The 20,073-nt window shown below is 44.1% G+C and overlaps 1 protein-coding gene across 1 annotated transcript in view; it reads right to left on the reverse strand.

Annotated features, from left to right (window-relative positions):
* Positions 1-802: 802 nt before the first annotated feature.
* LOC138487311 (high affinity cGMP-specific 3',5'-cyclic phosphodiesterase 9A-like) overlaps positions 803-20,073 on the reverse strand; it is a 163,210-nt gene continuing 143,939 nt past the window's right edge. Inside the window, exons 14-15 of the mRNA XM_069613918.1 lie at positions 7,553-7,648; positions 803-823 (exon numbers count right to left, since the gene is read on the reverse strand). Coding sequence (XP_069470019.1) covers positions 803-823; positions 7,553-7,648 — 117 coding nt within the window. The remainder of the gene's footprint in view (positions 824-7,552; positions 7,649-20,073) is intronic.

Raw genomic sequence — 20,073 nt, forward strand, 5'->3', positions numbered from 1 at the left:
CTGGTATTTGCCGCATTGATAAATCATCAGATTTTTGGTGGTAAAGTGGAGGATTTACCTCCAGCAACAAGCTGGATGTGAATCTGCCAGTGTTACTCCAAACATTTGTGGATTTGCCTCATGGTAATACTGCCAGTGATAAATCTGCCAAAATGTATTCTTTGGCAGTGAAGGAAAAATGGTGGTAATTCTGTTATTGCCAAAAAAGTGGCGGTAATAGAACTACCACCACTTTTTCCCTCACGACCAATCTTGTAATGAGGCAGCAAGTATGGAACAATTTACTTTGCCAGAGATTTCCCAGGTGTTAGTGTTTGATGACACTCTGGGTAGCCCATGACGCATAGAATTAAGTTTGACTGTCATGTCTGTGGTCTATTTTACATGACAACAGTCAGCTGATCTGAAGAGCGGCCAGGGGGCCAATGCATGACGAGGGAGGAATATCTCATGAGTGCTAGGGACGCTGACCTGTGAGTGTGCGCAGAAGCTCTGTGGAGAAGCAGTAAGGCACAGTCATGCTCTTTGGATCTGCGAATAAATGACATGGAGCCCCTCGTTCGCTGCAGCGAGGACACGACAAGAACCCCTGCTTGAGTGGAGAAGATTGGGGGGGGGGGCACAGAAAGAAGAGGCGAACGGGAAGCACAGGGGTGATGTAAACCGGTGGGGCAAGCATGCTCCCTCCCCAAGGAGTCCTGATGCTGGGACTGTATCCTCAGAGCAGACCTGGGCAGGAAGAGAGAGTCAAGGCGATGGTGGCATCCAGAGCAGGCTGCAATGGGCCATAGGTGCCCCTAATTCAAACATCGCTTAGCAGGAACTGAGGTTAAAGAAGATTGTACAAATTAGGGGGCACTAAATATCAAACAAACTTATTACCAACCCTGTCACAGTGCACAATGGCCACATTCCATGTGACTTCTAGAAACGAGAAGAAAAGAGACTTTTAGGGTGGGGGAATTACTAATAAAAGATGAATGTGTTAAGGAAAAAAGCATACAATGTCTATACAACGGCAAACTTGAAAAATAGTATGTTTCTGAGCACATATATAAAGATAGGGTTTAAACTAGAAAGGAAAACCCATACAACCATAAAGGAAGACATTTTACAGAACATGTAGATGTTTCTTATGGCTTACCAATTTGAGGAAACAATCGAATTAAAAAGGCCGAGCTACGTTTTGGCTATTTGGACTATTTTTTTTATTTATTTTTTATTTTTAGTATACGTATAGTCAAAACATGACTTTATATACAACCATAAACTCATCAGAAAACCATATACAACGCAATACCTAAGACATAACATCACCAGCATAAATCCTCCAGGACCTTTACAACAATATCATAAAACTTCACCATATAGTACAAAAAATTAACACCATGACCTTCGATCAGGCATATCAATAAATCCTCCCCCGCGTTAATATCGGCCAAAGTACCATGAGACCTTTGAAAATTCTTGCGCATCCCAGATAAACCTTCACGAAGAGTCAGCAGACGAGGCGTGGATTCAATAAACTCTTCACCACATAATCTATATAAACACTCATGGCGAGGTAGAGCGAGTCTAGCGCCTACTATTTCAAGTGAACCAGCTATGTTAAATTTGATATTCAGGTAACGCCTGACCATGTGACTAGCAGGATAGGCAGACATATATCCTGGATTAGCAACCGTGTTCTGGTAGTATTCCAAGTACTCGCTGCTATTGACCTTGGTACCAAGGTTTACCAAAGAGTTAACCTGATCATATTCATGCAATGTTCTGTTCACTGTTCGTTTATATACGAGCATGGAGGGCTGCTCCGGGCAAGGGCCAATTAAATTGGCCCACTGTTCCGACGTTGAAAATAAACCTCTTTAGACAAGAGTCCCTTCCTAGAGCTATAACTTTCAAATAAAAGTGGGTTAGATACACCCGGGTGTCTGGTAGAGTACACTGGAGATTCATAAATGATAAGCCTTTTCTGTGTGACCATAGTTGCTATGGAAGAGACATTAAACTCAAGCCGAATGTACTGCACTGGCACAGACTTAGGCAGCCTGAGTAGAGATGTCAGTACCGTACCCTCCAACTTCTCCAGGTCATCACCAAATCCCCACGCCCATACTTCCGCCCCATATATCATGCAAGGTAATAACATGGCTCTATATAATGTCAATACCACGTTCATGAAATGACCTCCCTGTTTGCCTGCAAATGTATTCAGGGCTCCTAACTGCTGTAAGCAGGGGACAAGTCCTAAACATTAAAGTGAGGGTGCTCATCAACAAACGCAATTGCATGTGACGTTACCAGAAATTAGCATATCAAGGTGAAATATGCACATTTCAATAAATTGGCTTTGCACAGGACAAATGTCATTTGCCTTTCATAAAATCAACACACACACAAAACCAAGAGATGATGTTTTCTTTTAACAGTGTTTTTGAAAACGTTAAAAGGGGTGAATGTTTCAAACTCAAACCACTCATACAAATGTTTTCCCTGGAACTTGCAGTACCAAAATGGGACATTTCACCTTTAGTTGTTTGCTGTTTTTCATCAGGTTATAAAGTGCAGTGGTGAAGTGTCTGGCCGGAAAACCTGACGACTGCCGTTCCCCAAGGTCGGCTTTAATTCACAAATTCAAAGAGGCCATTCAATGGCTCTCATTTTAGCTGGGTGGGGGGAGACTGAGTCCACCCTCTGAAAAAAGTGTGTGGACTCCGTGTACCCTCGACTTGAGCCCTTGCTGTATGGTCTTGGAGTGTACAGCGCGACACTATACAGCCCACTTCATTTTCTCATGTACAAGAACACGGAGGTACTCATAGAGTGAGAGTTGTCCAGTTTGACCTCATATATTGCCCAGATGTACCTTTTTGGCTGAACGTGAGAGGATGCAAAAACCATAATTTTAGATTTTGCAGTGTTTATCCTAAGGCCCTTCAGCGTGGCATAGTCCCCCATAGTATGCAGTTGCTATTGCAACCCTCACGGTGTACAATCAAGTAGGCTAAGGTTGCCAGGATAACCGAGCCATGATGCCATGGTGTTGCCATATTTTGGGGGATCTGTATTACGGAGTTTCAGAGCATCATCTAAGTCGGCCAGATATAAATTGAACATTGCTGGGGTCGAAATGCATCCCTGTTTGACCCCCCTATATGTAGGTATCCATCCAACATCCATTCTTACACGTGTATTAGTACGTAGCTGGACAATCAGATGTAACAGCCCAGTGGGGGAATTCCAAGCATAAAGTTTCAGCCATAATCGCTCCCTCAGTACGGTATCAAAGGCGGCGCTGAAATCAATGTAGGCAACATACATAGATTGTTGTCTTCCGGCCCAGGCAGGGTGCATGAGTGTAACAAGTGTTAAAAAATGATATAGGGTACTGGACTTGGGCCGGAACCCCGTCTGATTAAATAGCAACATGCTATGTTCGTATATCCAAGCCTGTAGACCTTTTAATAATACATGTGCAAACATTTTCGAGGGGATGTCTAACAAGGCTAACATGCAGTAGTTCCTTGGATCCTTCCAGCTGCCCTTTCTATAGACTGGAACAAAAATGAGTGTCCCTCCATGGTGATGGAAGGACACCAATAATTACTTAAACAGGAGAGGGCCTGGGACTCAGCCACAGGGTTAATTTTCACCAGGGCATTGCAGGTTCCATTTGGGTGGGCTGGCTGCCCTACATGAATTTAAGGATTTAATCATAGTCACAAGGTCACCAGTTGTGCAGTTACAGTGCCAACGGGTACGCCCTACGCTCACACGAACCACATCTAACATATTAGCACCTAAAGTTTGTCCAATGTGTTTCACCCAGTCCTCAGCACTCATCCAGTTCCTAGGGATAAAGTCACTGGAGCGCAAATTTACTATCTTCCAAAATGATCTATTGTCATTATTTTCTTTGAAAAAGAATGGTGGAACCTTTCACTGTGCGCTCTGTTGCTTCTTGTATTTTGTTTGGTTGAATAAGTGATCCGACTGGCTTTTCTTGGTTTTTAAGTTAGACAATACTCCTTTTGTCGGTTTGCAGTGCCTTTATTACAAAAACCGTAATTTTGGGTTTATCCATATTAACAACCCTCTACACGTGTTTCACTGTCATTATCTTTCTGACAGTTCCTCAGGAGGGATAGGCCTTTATTCGGCTTTAATTTACAAACAACTGAAGAAGAAACAAAAAAATAAAATAATAATGACCATGTTTTGAAGAATTGTACTTACTTACTAGTGTCTAACATTTTCTAAACATTTTAGCAAAAAACGTTTATAATGACTTATTTAACAAATTAAGTCGCCCGTTTGAACCAAGAACTAGCACACTAATATGGATTGTAGGCTTACTCATGTGTTTAAGCTGTCTTTATGGCTTTAAATAGAGTAGCTAGGTTTTGCTTGAGAGTTAGTTTCCTCTCCTTAGCAGTAACCAGTCAGAGTGATGTCTGTATCCAGTATGTTTATACACCTGGATAGAAAGGAGATTTTAAAAAAATGCCCAGTCTTTCATGTTTACGGACTTTGTTTGCATGAAAGAAGACAGGTGTGCTACTTTAAGGGTTAAATACAAATATCGCTTGCATAGCTGCCAATAGCCCTCCTCTTCCAGATGTGAACCACTTCCACTTGTTGAATCATCATATGCCAGAAGGCGCCTGCCGCTGTATCCTGGGGCGTTGAAGGGTGGGGGGGTCATCATGAGTTCCTTGATTGCTCCTAAGTGCTATGCCAGTTTGTGCCTGATTTCGGCTTGGCATCGACTTAATGACTGGAGACTGCTTTGTTCCAAATTTACATTTCAGGATTGCTACTGCTTGACACCGATAACCTTGCTTAATGGTTATACTGCAAGTCCACATGGGCCACCATTGCTGTTCCAAGTATACAGACACCAGTCGCCGACTGCAGCCTTTAATCATGCTTACTGCTTGAGTCTAAAGCAGATGAGTGGTGCATACATGAAGCATTGTTGGCTCCACTCAATTACCCTGGTATGTGTGCAACAACATCCATTTCTGAGTCAAAGAAGACCAAGGTGAGGAGAGAGGAAGGTGAAGAGGTTAGGAGCAACAAAGGAAGGATGAATGGAGGCGAGGAGAAGAAACAGAAAGTAGGAAAGGTGGATGGTGGGAAGTCTCTTGGAGTTATAGGGAGGGTGACAGCAAAATGAAATGGCAACCCAAGCAGGTATGTTGTCCAGAAGCAGTGGGAGGAAGAACAAGAGCATGATGGAAAACCAAAGAGACTAGACATCACTCAGAAAGAGGGGTATGGCCAGGTCTAGCCACAGGCCCAAAGGCACAATTGAGCATTGCTGCGGCAAAGAGATAAGGGAGACTTGATTGAGGAATTATTGGTTCAGGACCCAGAGATAGGCATGCAAACCATTACCCAATGAGGCGCTAGACACTTTGGGACCTACTTCAGAGAAGTCACAAACTCCAATGAGAGCGCCTGAGATACCTTAACAAATCGACTGACTCATTGGCATATCCGGAGGGGCCTAAACTAAAGAAATAAGAAAAGACTGTGAAGGGTCAATGGAAGCACCAGTAGGGTTTATCATGTTCGAGCAAGAAGTTGAGGGAACCCTTGGCATGGGGAGTTGAAAGAAAAGAAGACATAGTGGAGGAAATGGAGCAGTAAGGGGAGAAGAGGAAGAGGTGGGGATATGAGCACAAGTTATCAATTTTAGAGGCAAAGTATCAGGCAATATTATCACCTGAGAGTGAGTATATGAGAGAAGGGTACATGAGACCTGGGATCCAAAAGCTGGTTAAGGAGCCCAAATAGATGAGGATGAAGAGAATGAAAAGTCAGAAGGGATCAATTGTAGAGTTGTTAACATGAAGCGAGTCAAGGTCACAGCAGGAACGGAGGGAAGTACAGCAAGTCGGAAATTGAGATTCTTGCCAACAATGTTCCAGTTTAAATAGAAAATTACAAAGAAACAGAAAGAAGGGAGCTAATAAGCATTGGGGAGGTTTGCATGAGGGAGTAAACAGATAGAAATAGTGAAGGGAAGATGCCACAGCAGAATACAAAAGGAGAGAAAAATCATCAAGCATCGAAGGAAAAAAATGGACATCAATGATGAATGATGAGATGTCGATGTGACAAATGTTAAGCTATTGGAAAGAGTAAGTAGAAGTAGTAAAAGACAGAGGAGACAGAGGAGACAGAGGAGACAGAGGAGATGGGAGGCTACATGTAAAAGACTAAGCGAAATGATCAGCAGTAAAAAGGAAAAAATAGAAATAGGGGAGCCATATGGATAATTAGACAAGATTGGATAAAGAGAGGACCAAGAGATATGAGATGGAGGAGTACGAATCTGAGTCCAGTGAAAAGAATCAGTAATCAAAGGAAAGGGGGCAGTCACATAAAGTGAGAAGCTGAAGGTTATAGTCCCCTGAAAAGAAAAAAAGGAAAGTCAGAAGGTAAGAGAAACATCAGTAGAAAGTCCATGTCATCAAAGAAAGGTGCACGAGGACCTTTGAGACCTTAGTTTGTTAAGAAAGATGGTCAGAGAAACTTAGAGAAATAGTGTGACATTCAAAAGAGGACAAGACTGGAAAAGAGGGAAGAGATGGGTGAGAAGTCCAAGACGAGTGGTAAAGAAAAGCTGTGCCACCACCAATACTTGACAGGTGGGGGAGAATGGGACAGCGTAGTTTGCCTCTGACTCTTCTTACATCTCAAAGTGGTGTCAAAAAAAGAAATCCAGGAATTGGTAGATAAACAAGATAAGGAGGATTCCTAGAGCTAAGAGGTTGGGAAGAGTTTTGAGGAGATAAAAGAATACAAGGAAAAGTATGAGTCATGATGTAGAAAAGAAGTGCAAGACATGTTAATATGTGTAAGTGAGGACTATAGCCAGATGGTAAAATAAAAGATGAAAAATAGCCCAGTATCTTAATAGGCAGCAAAAAACAGAAGAGCAAAGCATACAGCAGGATCCCTCCGTCCCCCTGCCCTTGATGGCGCATATCTGAAAGTTTTCTCCAAAATGTTTACCAAGCCCTTCAGCTCCTCTTGGGAGATATGGTGTTCACCCTGGCATATGGGGATGGGATTTTCCTATCTGTCCTCATTAATTCCATGCAATCACATACAAAATCACCAATAAACCCCAAAAACAACCTAATGGGAATCTTGAGTGGGTCATGTGACTGACTGTCCACTCATTTGTGATGGTGTCAGAGGAAACATAATTCACTTGAATGCTCTCCAGTTTAAGAGGACCGTCCATTAAAACAAAATAATTTCCAGTGCTCTTTTCCAAAGTCTGCATCATTAAAAATCACCAACAGTATTGATTCATGGTTTTCCCTTGGTTTAATGAAGTCTAGGTGGGGTTTGGCACATGTATCATATAACAGGGGTGCCCTTTAAGACCATCTTCCTTATAAATACAGATTATTTCTCTACGCTGTTGTGTGCCACAGAAAATATGCCCCTGCCTAGCAGTGAACATCCGGCTCCCACTAGGGCTGGGGCGTGCAAGGATGAGTTACAGTTATCTTCCAAGCACCCTTACCTCAGACAACGCTTCTTCCATTTCCTTGAGTTCTTCGTAGTGGTCCCGGGCGTCGCGCAGAGGCTGCAGCATGATCTCCTCTATCTGTGGGAAGAGCTAGCAGAAAGTCAAGATGACTTGTAAGGTGGAAGGATTTGTTTTTGGTGTTTCTCTGCAGATGCTTAGTGCCCAGAAACAAAGGTCTACATTGAGTAGACAAAGTCCCACTTAATAATAATAATGTTCATGCTCTTATGACTGAATGGGCAAGTTAATCAAGCCATACAAAGTTCCCAACAATATGTTTGCCAACTACATTCTTGGCTACCTTCAGTGAATATTGATATGGAATACTAAAAGTGATAGGCGGACTTAAAAGTATGAGTTACCTTGAAAACTACATGGCAATTTCCTTGCAAACTTAGAGAGAAACCTACTTTAAACAAAAGAAAGGCCCCAAACATTGGATGTTCATCACATTTGTTAAAAACTCAAATAGAAAAAGAAAGAATGAAGCTGTGTTGTCTCCTTCTGAATTTGTTAGCATAGTGGAAAATTGTTCATGAACAGAGGTAAAAATATCAAATAAATACCCTCCTTGTCTGTTCCGAATCAGGAAATACGAGGAACCAAAAGGGGGTCAGTAACCTAATATCCAAAGAAGGGTCTGTAACCGGGCCCCCAAAAGCAACATACCTCCCTACAGAGAACAAAACCACCTTTGCTTCTTACATGAGCAGGGAGCGCACCTCTGGATAATGCTAAATGCCTTCTTGTCTTTTTCTGGAGGGCCTCTGAAGCACTCTGCTGCCTAATGTGTCCCGTGTTGCCTTCCCCCCATCTTTAGAAAAATAATGATCTGAACTTTTATTGCCCACAGCAATTCCAGCTTATTGCCCTAGCCACTGCTCCACCAATGCCCCATTCTTTAGACTGCCCATTTCCCACATAGTCCCATACCAAACACACACATACACAAACACACAAGAACACATACAGACATTCAAACACATGCATATATAGAGTGTGTCAGGGAGGTGACTCCGGGGACCAAGTGCCTCCGCAAGCCAGTGGATGCAGGCACCCATTCGCAAAGTCTGCTGACCTGTTCCAGTCGGCAAAGTCGAAAAATGCAGGGATTCACCAAACAAATACAAACCTTACAGGGAACCCCAAAATAGGGCTCAAACCAATCCCAAACCTCCTCAAATGCAGTTATTTTGCAGTTATTTTGCAGTTATGCATCTTCCACTCCCAGGTTGCTCTCCTTGGCCCAGCATATACACACACATGAAACCCATGGTCGGTCCCAACATTAATATAGATTTACGCCACCCCCTTCTGCCGTATTTTTACCACAGGAAATGAAATTAAGGGCCACAACAAATTCCAATCCCTAGCAAAGTTCCTGGCATGAACAGGGGGAAACCCCCTATATGAGCCAGGCAGCTCAGTCAGAGGGTTTCAGTTGTTGGAGCAGGTTGTGTCTGGCTGGTGGAGCAGGTGGGAGAATGTGGCTTGGATAGTGAGGTAGAGGCCACTATAGATAATGAGGAGCCAGGAGGAGGAGGTGAAGAACTAGAGGAGATGATGAGAGTTTGAAGGAAGAGAAGGCGATATTAGACAGATGTGGTGAAGAGCAGTTGGAGCAGGAGGAAGTAACATCAGGATGAGGCGGTGAAGAGGAGGGAACATCAGTAGGATGTGAGAGAGATCGGAGGAGGAGGAGAGGGTAACATCAGGAGGACAAGGTGAGAGTTCAGAAGAGGAGGAGTAACTTGAAGAGATGTAAGACATTTTTGAGGAATTGAGGGATATCAATTTAAGAACCTCTGTGCCCTATTTCATCCATAGGTTTGTTGTTGTGTCGCATGTGTGTCCAAATGTGAACGGAGAAAAACAGGCTCCTGTCCTCCGTGTGATATGTCTCTGATTGGAGCTTTCACACAAACTTATGCGCCACCTAGTATACACAAATGCTCCAAAAAAGTGGTTAGTTAAAAAACGTATTTAAAGTTTTAATTGTGTGTTTGTTATCACATAAAGGTTTTGCCCTTTTTGAGACACGTGTTTCGGCATCTCTTGTGCCTTTTTCAAAACAGGGCATTGAAGTTACTTTTCTCAATTGTCATCTTTGTCTGGTTTTAAAGGCGATTGTCATGTGTTTAATCCCTCCTGAAAATTCGCTCAAACTATCTCTGGTGTCTCGCGTCGGCTCTCCGTGGAGACCCATGACATATCACCTTTAAAACCAGACAAAACAACGCTCTTAGAGCAGCATTGAGCATTCCCAAAAAAGAACATATCTCCGACATAAGGAGAGCCAACAACTGGCTCATCACTAAAGACAACATTTTGCTAGATGCAGCCTCACTCACACATAAATGCCTTAATAACGCCGCACCTCGTTACCTCATGGACGGATTTAAGAGGTACTCCCCCAACCGTCCCACTAGAAGTGCTAACTCCAACGTCCTTACAGTGCCCAGATACAAAAGTTCCAAAATTGGAGGCACTAGCTTTCAGGTGAAAGCCGCACAACACTGGAACTCCCGTCCCCCGCCCTAAGAGTAACCCAAACGTACCCACACTTCAGGCTCAATTACATCCATTGGATCAAGGAAAACGACCGCTAATCCACCTCCATCCTCCCAGCCCTACTCTCCAGTGACCTATTATTCTTGTGTACATATGGTAAAATTCTGGCAGTTGCCTATACTTCGCATATTGTAATTGTACTTCGTACTCTCTGTATATATGTACTTCTGTATATTACTATTGTATATTATTACTGTACAGCAATGTAACCAAGCTGAAAATATCCTTACTGCTTTCTGCACCCTGATACCTCCGGGTCTGGCGTGCATTACTAATATTAAAACAATGATACGGATTGGTTTGCTCCCAAGAATTGCGCACACAACCAAAAATTAAGTTGCTTAATTGCAGATAATTTAATGTAAATCAAACAACAGCCGAAACGTGTTTCGAGCAGAGCTCTTCTTCCAAGGCTGAGGAGGCTTGGCACTAGAACTACTGATAAAGGTAGATAAATATCCGACAATTATAAGTTGCGGCTCCGCTATATAAACGCGTATGCATATTCAATTGTATCTGTCAGCCAGAGCAATAAGAACCAGCGTTTCCGCCCGAACTGATGAAATGGAGTTCTAGTGCCAAGCCTCCTCAGCCTTGGAAGAAGAGCTCTGCTCGAAACACATGTCGGCTGTTGTTTGATTTACATTAAATTATCTGCAATTAAGCAACTTAATTTTTGGTTGTGTGCGCAATTCTTGGGAGAAAACCAATCCGTATCATAGTTAATTCATGTGCACACTGCAGGCAGGGCATTCACACACTGCTCCCAATTGCTGCCCATGAACCAGCCTTCAAAATCCTTTTTGTCAAGTGTGCCAATTCCACTATTGTCCTTTTCTGCCACACTTTTCTCTCTAATATTAAAACAAACAAACAAACATATAATTTGGACCTTGGGATGTCCCTTCCTCTCTCCCTTCCCCCTTCCTCCCACTCCCCTGACCTCAAAACAGACATTGTAACCCACATCACCTACCCCCTCTCCCCTCCCCTTCCTCCACTCTCCCCCTCCTTTAAGTAAATTGTTCTACATATTGTTCCAATGATTTGTTTCATGTTTGAAAATATGCTTCTCTCATTATTGTTCCTGTTGTTATACTGTAAAGCGCTTTGGCTTAAAGCGCTATATATAAACTCAATAAACATAAACATAATAAACATTTACACTCTGTCATAACGTGCCTTATGGTTTCTCTCATGTTAGTGGACTTACAAATTCGACAATTTCTGTTGTCATCCGGTATACCCAAGTCTGGCCAACAACTGTTAGTACCGACAATCTATTTATGCACAACAGCAACAGAAATCTCATTATAGGCCTTGCAGGGGACACAATTAAATATCTCTGGGGAGTTTTAAATTTATGGACAATCCCCCCGATTTCTTTGTAACACTTACATTTTGCGATATAAGAGTAGTTATTTGCCCAATCCCAGCCTTCTAATTTTTTGACAAAAGATTTATGGTACTCGTTCTGCCAGTCCATCTTACATTTGATTTCGCCAAAGGATGCCATGGCTAGAACTCTGTGTTTGGGAACTTCGTGTGGTGGTAAACACAGAAGTTCTAATAATGGGCAGGCTGGTTTAGTTCTGGATTTAATATATGGTAAACCTCTTTGTTTAATGACGATGGCAGGAAGTAAGATTAGTCCCAGTTTCAGTCTCAATAATTCAATTGACACTGAGGGGCCCAATCCCAATATTTTCCTCCAAAATGTGCTTTTAAGTGTCTTCAAACATGTCAGATCTTGCATGGCCAAGGCCTCCAGACCATACAACATACAAACATTGTTTGTACAGAAGTAATACCTGAGGCTGAATCCAGATGTTTCTTCTGCAAACGTCGCTATCATACAGGAAAGTATAATTGCTTTTCTGAGTTTGGTCATTATTAGTTCACCATAATCTCCCTTCGATGTTATCTCAACTTTTAGGTATATGTAACGTCTCACATATTCAATGCTGTAGCCCACAATGTCGTCTATTTACTTTTCTATGATTTGAAGAGGAAATATGGAAATCTGCCCTCCGTAAGAGAAGTACTCGTACCGGAAGAAGAACCAAAAACAATATTTGGCCGTTGGTCTGAGCTTACACCAACCCCCACTGCACCTACAATGGACAAGCACAATGAAAGATACCCCCTCAGTCACCCTTACAACCCAGGAGCAGTGAGAAGATTACCCAAAGTGGACGAAGACCCACAGAATGGAACCAAAGACAACTCCATTGACAGTCCCGACTAAAGGCACCAAGAAGCCATGCATCAAGTCGTTAGAGACAACACGGCATAGCAGCGTTAGACATGAAGCACACGTGCCATCCGTACCCTCGGTACACACCTACACCTAAATACACAAAGAATACATGCGTACAGTTCTATAAGTAGAGGACAGTGACATGTACATACTGTTTGCACGTTTATTATTTTCTTCATTAGCTTGCTGCAGCAATAAAGAAACCACAAGAAGCAAAGAGAACCTGTACAGGCTTGCAGAACCTTAGATGCAACTTATCCTATGGAATGGCAGGATCACTCAAGGGACCTGACAGAGCCATAACCCACTAACCTATGGATCCTATGGAAAAGCACATACAGTAGAAGCCATGCTATGGCTTAGGAAAACACAGTAGACCACAAATATCTCAGTAAAAGCTGAAGCTAAGCCGAATGAAGCGCGGACCAGAGAGCTGCCGTGCCTGTGTGGATGGGACCCGCTGCCAAGGTCGCAGTTTTGCAAATGACATTCTTTACCCTGAACTGAAGTGACACCAATGCGACAGATACGAGTAATTCTCCTTAAATACAGACTAATTCAGAGCTTAAGAGCTCACAAACACAGTCTCTGAACATGTTGCCCAGCAGAGCTGACAGTAAGCCAAGAACTGGCAGCTGGGAAGAAATGCAGTCTCACGAGACGGAGTCATATGCTGCGAAAGGAGCGCTCTCATAATGATGGTGGTTCACATACGGTTATAATGCAGACACATAGTTGTGCATATTACCTTGAACAGGTATACTCTGTGCTCAGAACCAACTTGAGTGCCAGGCCTGGGGGTGAGCAGCTCAGCCAATCACAATTTAGGACCCTAGGGGAGGGTAGCTGTGGGCACCGACCAATCATCAGGCCCGGATACTGCAACATTTAGCGGTAACAGTTTTCGGGGATGACCTAGCTCTGACACCTGACATGGGAGGACCAGTAAACTAACCACTTTAGGGATTGCTATATGGGAACTACCACTCAACACCCAATCACAGGAGGTGATGGGTTTCCTGGACAAGGGCCCAGAGTGTGACATCAGTGTGATGCAATCACAATACAAAACTGGCCTGCGAGCCAGTGTTCTCTGAGCTGTGCCTGGATTTGCCTCTGCGTACTGATCCCTGTCGGTTTGTTGGCTGTAATACCCACAGTTGAACTTGCTGCCTGTCTGCACTTGCGTTCCTTTTGGGAAAGGGGAAGGAGTTAGGCCTTCCATGAGTTCTAAGTTCACAAACTCCTAGCAACCACCCTGCTTGCCTGGGAGTTTGTCCCTAACAGATTGCTGTGCCTCATCTTTGTTTTCTCCAGGTTGATTACCAACCCATTCTTATCAGTGTACTTGAACAGTTCTGTCACAGATCTTTTCATTCCTGTGAAGGTACAGTTAAAGATAATCAAGTCATCTGCGAATGACAGACAAACTATTTTAGTTCCATTTACTGACGGGGTCAATTTGAGTCTTTGCCTAAAGCCTCTGGTAGGTCAGGTAAATATATATTAAACAACAGGGGGGCCAACACACATCCCTGTTTGACTCCCCTGTTGGTGATAATCAAATGTGTTATGGCCCCCCTACTGTCCATTCTAACTTGGACACTAGATTTCTCGTGCAGCATCCAAATCGCTGTTAACAAGTTGTCAGGACATCCTAATAATTCTAACTTTGGCCATAGTTTTCCTCGGTCAACAGTATCAAACGCCGCTCAGAAGTCGACCAAGACAGCATAAAGGACCGGATTGCCCTTTGTGTTTGCTTGCTGTATCATTCTGCCAACCAACTTCAAATTGTGTGCCAACCCGAACCTTGCCTCGAACCAGTTTGAAACTTACCCAGCCCTTTTGTGTATTTCATCCACTGTTGCAATTCATCTAATAGAAAGCAGGCAAATATTTTTCCAGCGATGTCTATCATAGACAGTAATCGAAAATTGGCGGGGTCTGATCGTAGACCTTTTTCTCCAGTATTCTGGTATTTTTTCTTCCATACAGACCTTTTGGAATAGAGTTTGGAGAATTGTTGCCCATATCTCTAGGTTTGTTTGTTTGTTTGTTTATTTATTTATTTGTCGAGCGCTCCAAACCTGAATGTACATGGCCGCATTACAGGAATTTTCAAATTCTTAGCTACATTGCATATTTATCGGGTTGTTTTTTAGTACTAATTTAGTAAGGCAATTGGGGCCGGGTGAGCGAGAACTTTTTAGTTTTGTGATCTTTCTCAATATTCCCTCCATGTCAATATTTATATCTAAAACCTCTTTTACTGTGCTTTTTTGAGGTATGTCTCTTTCTCACTTGTGAAGTTCTGACTTATATGGTCAATCGACTGCTGTTCACTAATGGAGTTTACCACTAGGTGTTCTTTAGCTGATGTATATTCACCTAGCACCTTCCATACATTCTTGTACTTCCCTGTGTTGATAACAGCTACAAGTTTCGGCCACTTTGCATTCTTACTCGAGTGATGCCACCATTTGACCCAATGCTTATATTTATTTTTAACCAAATAGATTGATTATTTTTTTCAGTCTCTGCTTCGCAAAGTGACATGCCCATCACCACCTTAGATCATAATGGCGTAGGGGACACCTCCGTACAAAAGCAGTAGCGAGAGAGACAGAACCCAGCCAGCCCTCAGGAGAAGACGGCTGTCGCAGCAACACCCCAAGATAGCCTGGCCGCCCACGGGGCTGGGGGAAGGATGCCCTGCGTGATACAGCCAAGGAGGACAGGGAAGGAAGAAAAACAGGTCAACACTCCCCTGGCCTGCCCTCGGAAAGGGGTGGGGACGATACCAGCCACCAACCAGCTGAGTCCCTCAGGGAGAAGGAAAAGGGGCCCCAGCTGGAGATATCAGAGTCGCTGTTCCTTGTTTCTACAAGTAGACATGGGATAAAATGACTGTGGAGATCAGGGACACACCCGGGACTACTAGAAGAATAAAAAGACACAGAAGGATGACGGAAGGTTAAGGGAGCAGAGAAGGAACACGCCGGGTCTTTCAGAAGTACCTTGATGCAAATGCTCCAGAAGATAATCCTGCATTGGTGTCACCTGTGGTAATAGATTTGCCTCAGGAATAAAAGGTTGTTGAACTTATACTAACTGGTCCATCATGCTGTTTGCGTCTGACTCTTTACAAGTGGTGGCAGCATTGGGATGTCATTGATGAACACCATGGAAAACTTTCTGAAAGCAATGACCGAGGGTCAACAACAGCTCCAGCAGGCTCTACACCTACAAGGCCAGCAGGCCCAAGACAATCGCGAGGCTTTGCAGCAGGCCATCCAAATACAACAAGCAAAGATGGTAGACATGACCACAAGCTCCTCAGGTCCCTACAACTATCTTACAGAAATAAACCCCAGGAGAGGGACCCTGCATATTTTTTTGTGAACTTCGAACAGGTTGCCCGTAATGCCGGCTGTCCACAGGAAAGGTGGGGGAAATATATCACCCCTCTCATGACCGGGAAATGCAAAGTGCCTACCAGGCCACCAACCACATGGGGGATACCCCTTTCCTCAACAAAAGAAAATCCATCCTGGAACACATGGGTCACGACAAAGAGTCTTACTGCATCAAGTTCCGAGTAACAAGACTAAATAGTGGGGAGACTCCCCAACAGCTCTTCTACTGTATCAAAGACCTAGCAGACAAGTGGCTGCAACCGACCAGCTCCACCCTGGCCGCAATGGCTGAGCAAATCATCCTAGAACAATACGTAGAGACGCTCCAGCCACCCATACGATGCTGGGTAAAACAGCATCATCTTCCTAGTCTAGCGGAGGCCACCAATATAGCCTCTGCCTACTTGAAGGCTGCAATGGGCTGCCTGACGACTGTAATAATGAATCAAATCAATAGCCCGGTTCTTTCAAACCCTCCGAAACCATGGGGACCCAAAGTAATGTGGACCCCAACCAAATAGCAGAAGGAAAGGCAGGAAGTACAGGAGCACATAAGCCCCCATACCAGCACCAAGATTCACGCCACTATCTATACCAAAGGCTCTACAGTTATACGAGTGTGGGGAATGGGGCCACATAGCCCGGAACTGCATAAAAAGGGCAAAAGCAGAACCAATGGATATCAGACTGTATGAAGGAACCGTGGACAAGCAGGTCAGAAAGCAGAGCAAATAACCTTATGTATGTGAAGCTGATGTAGAGGGCCACCACATGCGAGCCTTGGTGGACTTCGGTAGTCTTCAGACCGCTGTGAGGAGTGACCTTGATGGATCTGCCGACCCTGACCAACCAAGGGAAGGTTTAAGGTGCATACACAGGGACATAAAACCCTATCCCCTGAAGGGAGTGCAGATAAGAATAAAGGGGACAGAAATGCTCCTAAAAGCAGCTTTTCTACCCTCTCTCCCCGGCCCGAACCGATATCATTATAAAGATATCATTAAGGAGATAGAGGAGGGGTGGTGGAGTGAGGCTCTAATTTTCCATGAGAGGACCGAACCCGCAGAGAATAAGGAGAGAAAGTCACACAAAGGAAAGACAGAAACACGACTGAAATATCAAAAACATGTGCCCATTGGCCATTTATTGGAGATTAGATGAACAAAGGGTTAGCTTCAGAATGTCTCTGGGACAAGACCCTACCCTCTGCCATCTGAGAGAAACCGCTGAAACTCACTTTCCCCAGATCTGCGTGATTTTTCCGTCGCGGAAAGTCTGCGATGGAAATGTTTGCATGAGAAATGTACGAACCACAAAAGGTTTGTACATTTCCCATACAAACCCACACCCCCACCCACACCCACAACACACCCACAAAACACCCCCACCCACACCCCCACCCGCACCCCAACATACCTCTACCCTACTTACCTTTGAAGACGCACTGTGTCCCTGTGGCACCAGTTCCCTTTCACTTCTGTGATCGGGAACCGGCACCGCAGGGTCCTTTTCTTTTTTATTATTATTTTTTTTTTTGGGCAGCTGCAGGGGTTTCCCCGACAAACCTCGCTCACTATACTGTAACGTATAGTGAGCGGGGTATTGCGGGCGACACCCCTGCACCCCCTGTTTTTTTATTTTTTTTATCGGGTGTGCTGCAGACGTGTCCCCTGTAACCCCTGCTCACTGTACAACATAGTATAGTGAGCGGGCTGTTGCGAGGGACACCCCCACAGGCCCTGTAGTCTTTTTTCTTTTTACTAACCTAAAATGCATGCTACCAAAGGTTCGAACCTTTGGTGTTTGAACCTTTGGTGGTATGCATTTTTTGGACTTTTTGTAAAGTCGGACCTTTTTTTCAGTCATTTTGTACAGTTCCACTTTTCCCATTTCTGGAAGAATAGAGACCTCCTCTATAGAGTCACTGTCCAAAAGGGGCAGGAACCCCTGTGGCAATTAGTGGTCCTGCTTAAATTTCATCAAAATGTGATGGAAGTGGCCCATAACCAAGTGGGGGACCATCATAAAGATTTTTCAGAGGTTCTACTGACCTGGTCTCTATTGGGGAAATAACCTGTTTCTGCAGATGATGTCAGGCTATTAAAGAACCGAACCAACATACACAAGGCTCCCATTCAACTAATGCCTCTGATTCGAGAACCCTTCCAGTGCATAAGAATGGGCATTGTGGAGCCCCTGGACCCATCAAGTAGGGGCTACAAATATTTACTGGTAATCGTAGACTAGCACACAAGGTAGTGTGAGAAACCGGAAGGTGTCTCACCTGCCAGTCCACGGGGATCTGTCATCCAGGTGGCCAGGACATGGCCATCGCTTTTGGATCCAGGGACTGGACCAGTGCCGGAGGATCACCTGGATGAGGTGTCTTCAGGGAGTGGGAGTGGGAGTGGGACACCAAAGAGTGAGATGAAGTATCCCCTTCCCTGTAACACCTTTTCCCCATCCTACCAGGTAGGACACCTAGAAGCTCACCCCCCCTTTTCTGACACAAACACTTTCTCACAGTGAGCGACAATGGACTAAAACCAGAGCTGTATACCTTACATGTCCCAACACCATGGTCTGGCAAGGTCAGGCAATTACTGATCATTACACACACCTGACTCCCATCACACTTACCCACATGGATAAAAAGCAGAGCTCAGAAGCACACACTGAGCGAGAAAAAGCACATGAGGAAGCAGCAGTTGCAAGATGACAGTTTAACATAAGAAGAAAGGCGGCAAGACTGGAGAGGGTTGCAAGGAGGGACGTAACCTTGACCTCTAGAAATCGTTATTTTCACAAGCCTTGGAGAGTGAGAAGCCGAAGACCAGGAACTGAAACTGAACAATCCTACACAGTACATCAAAGGTATCCAGGGTGCTCCCGTGTCAATGACCCAGGCCGGGAGGAGTGATTGCCACTGTGGTACTGTCCTTAGCTTCTGCAAGAAAGACGCGCCAATAAAAGCTGTACAGCCGGTTGGAGAAACTGATACAAAATCAGCTTGTGTTTGAACCAATGTTGCAAGCAGCAACTTTGTATGAAGAATTCCACAAAGGACAGTGTTTGAAGCGCATGTAATGAGAGGCACAAACAAGTGGAAACTAAAAGAGTGAATGCACTTTGAAAAAGCCAAATAAGATACTGTGTACACAGTGGTCCGGTGCCACTTGGGTGCTCATTCGAAGGTCTCTGTTTGGTATCCAACTGAATGGTAACTATATTGTAAAAGGAACTTTATATCGAAGTGGTCCTGCGATTGGTCAAGCTACATTCAGTGCACATTCGAAATTCTTCGATAAGTGTAAAGTGAACTGCAATTGGTCCGAGCCCGGCTGAGGGAGACTAATTAAATATAAAGAAGGGATCTGAGCCCGGCTGAGGGGGATCCGTGGTGAACCATGAGTCACTCAAGAAAGAATAGTTTCTGAACATTAAAGCAAAGGGATCTGAGCCCAGAAGAGGTGGATCCAGAGTAACGGAAAATGGATCTGAGCCTGGCTGAGGGGGATCCACGGCGAGACACCCGAAGTAGAAACTTGTAAGAAGAAAAGAACTTTCTAATTTTGTTTTGTTCATTAGGCCCTCTTAATCAAGAGACTTGGATGATGAATGAAACTTGGGTACAGAAGGCCCTGATGCATGTAATAGAACTGTGTCCTCATGACGAAGAAGCCCAGGAGTGTGCTATGCTCGAGTGAACCGCCTTATCCCATGCTAAAAACATGGGGAAGGGTGACCAACGGCCCGAACATCATGATTTATCATTTTGTGAACGCTACTTTCTTTTTCATGAACATTTTCCCACACCATTTGTAACTTAGCAGTAAGGATTGGCAATAGGTTTTTAGTATAGGCCTTTTTATTTTGACAAGACTCCACTAGGACAGCTTTATTATTATTTTGATGGTCGTAGCTTGCACCTGTCTTAGGTTTAGATGGGCGTTTTTCAACACCATGTGAAAGTTCAATAAACACCCTTGAACTGTGGCCACTTGTGTCTGTCTTACTTGAATACCATGACTTTCCTTACAGTACCCAGAGGCATTCCCTTTGAGGGAGCTGTCAGCAACACAGTTATGCAATGCTCTAATGAAGTTCATGGCATGAGTCAGAATACCAAAAGAAAGTCACCGACCAAGGCACCAACTTTACCTCAAAATAGGTCCAACAAGTGTGTGAAGCTCTACACATCTCGCATCTAAAAACTGTCGTGTATCACCCTCAAACTGACGGTTTGGTAGAAGGATACAACCAGA

This window comes from Ambystoma mexicanum, chromosome 9, assembly GCF_040938575.1.
Source record: "Ambystoma mexicanum isolate Mex_15411 chromosome 9, UKY_AmexF1_1, whole genome shotgun sequence".
NCBI classification, from domain to species: Eukaryota; Metazoa; Chordata; class Amphibia; order Caudata; family Ambystomatidae; genus Ambystoma; species Ambystoma mexicanum.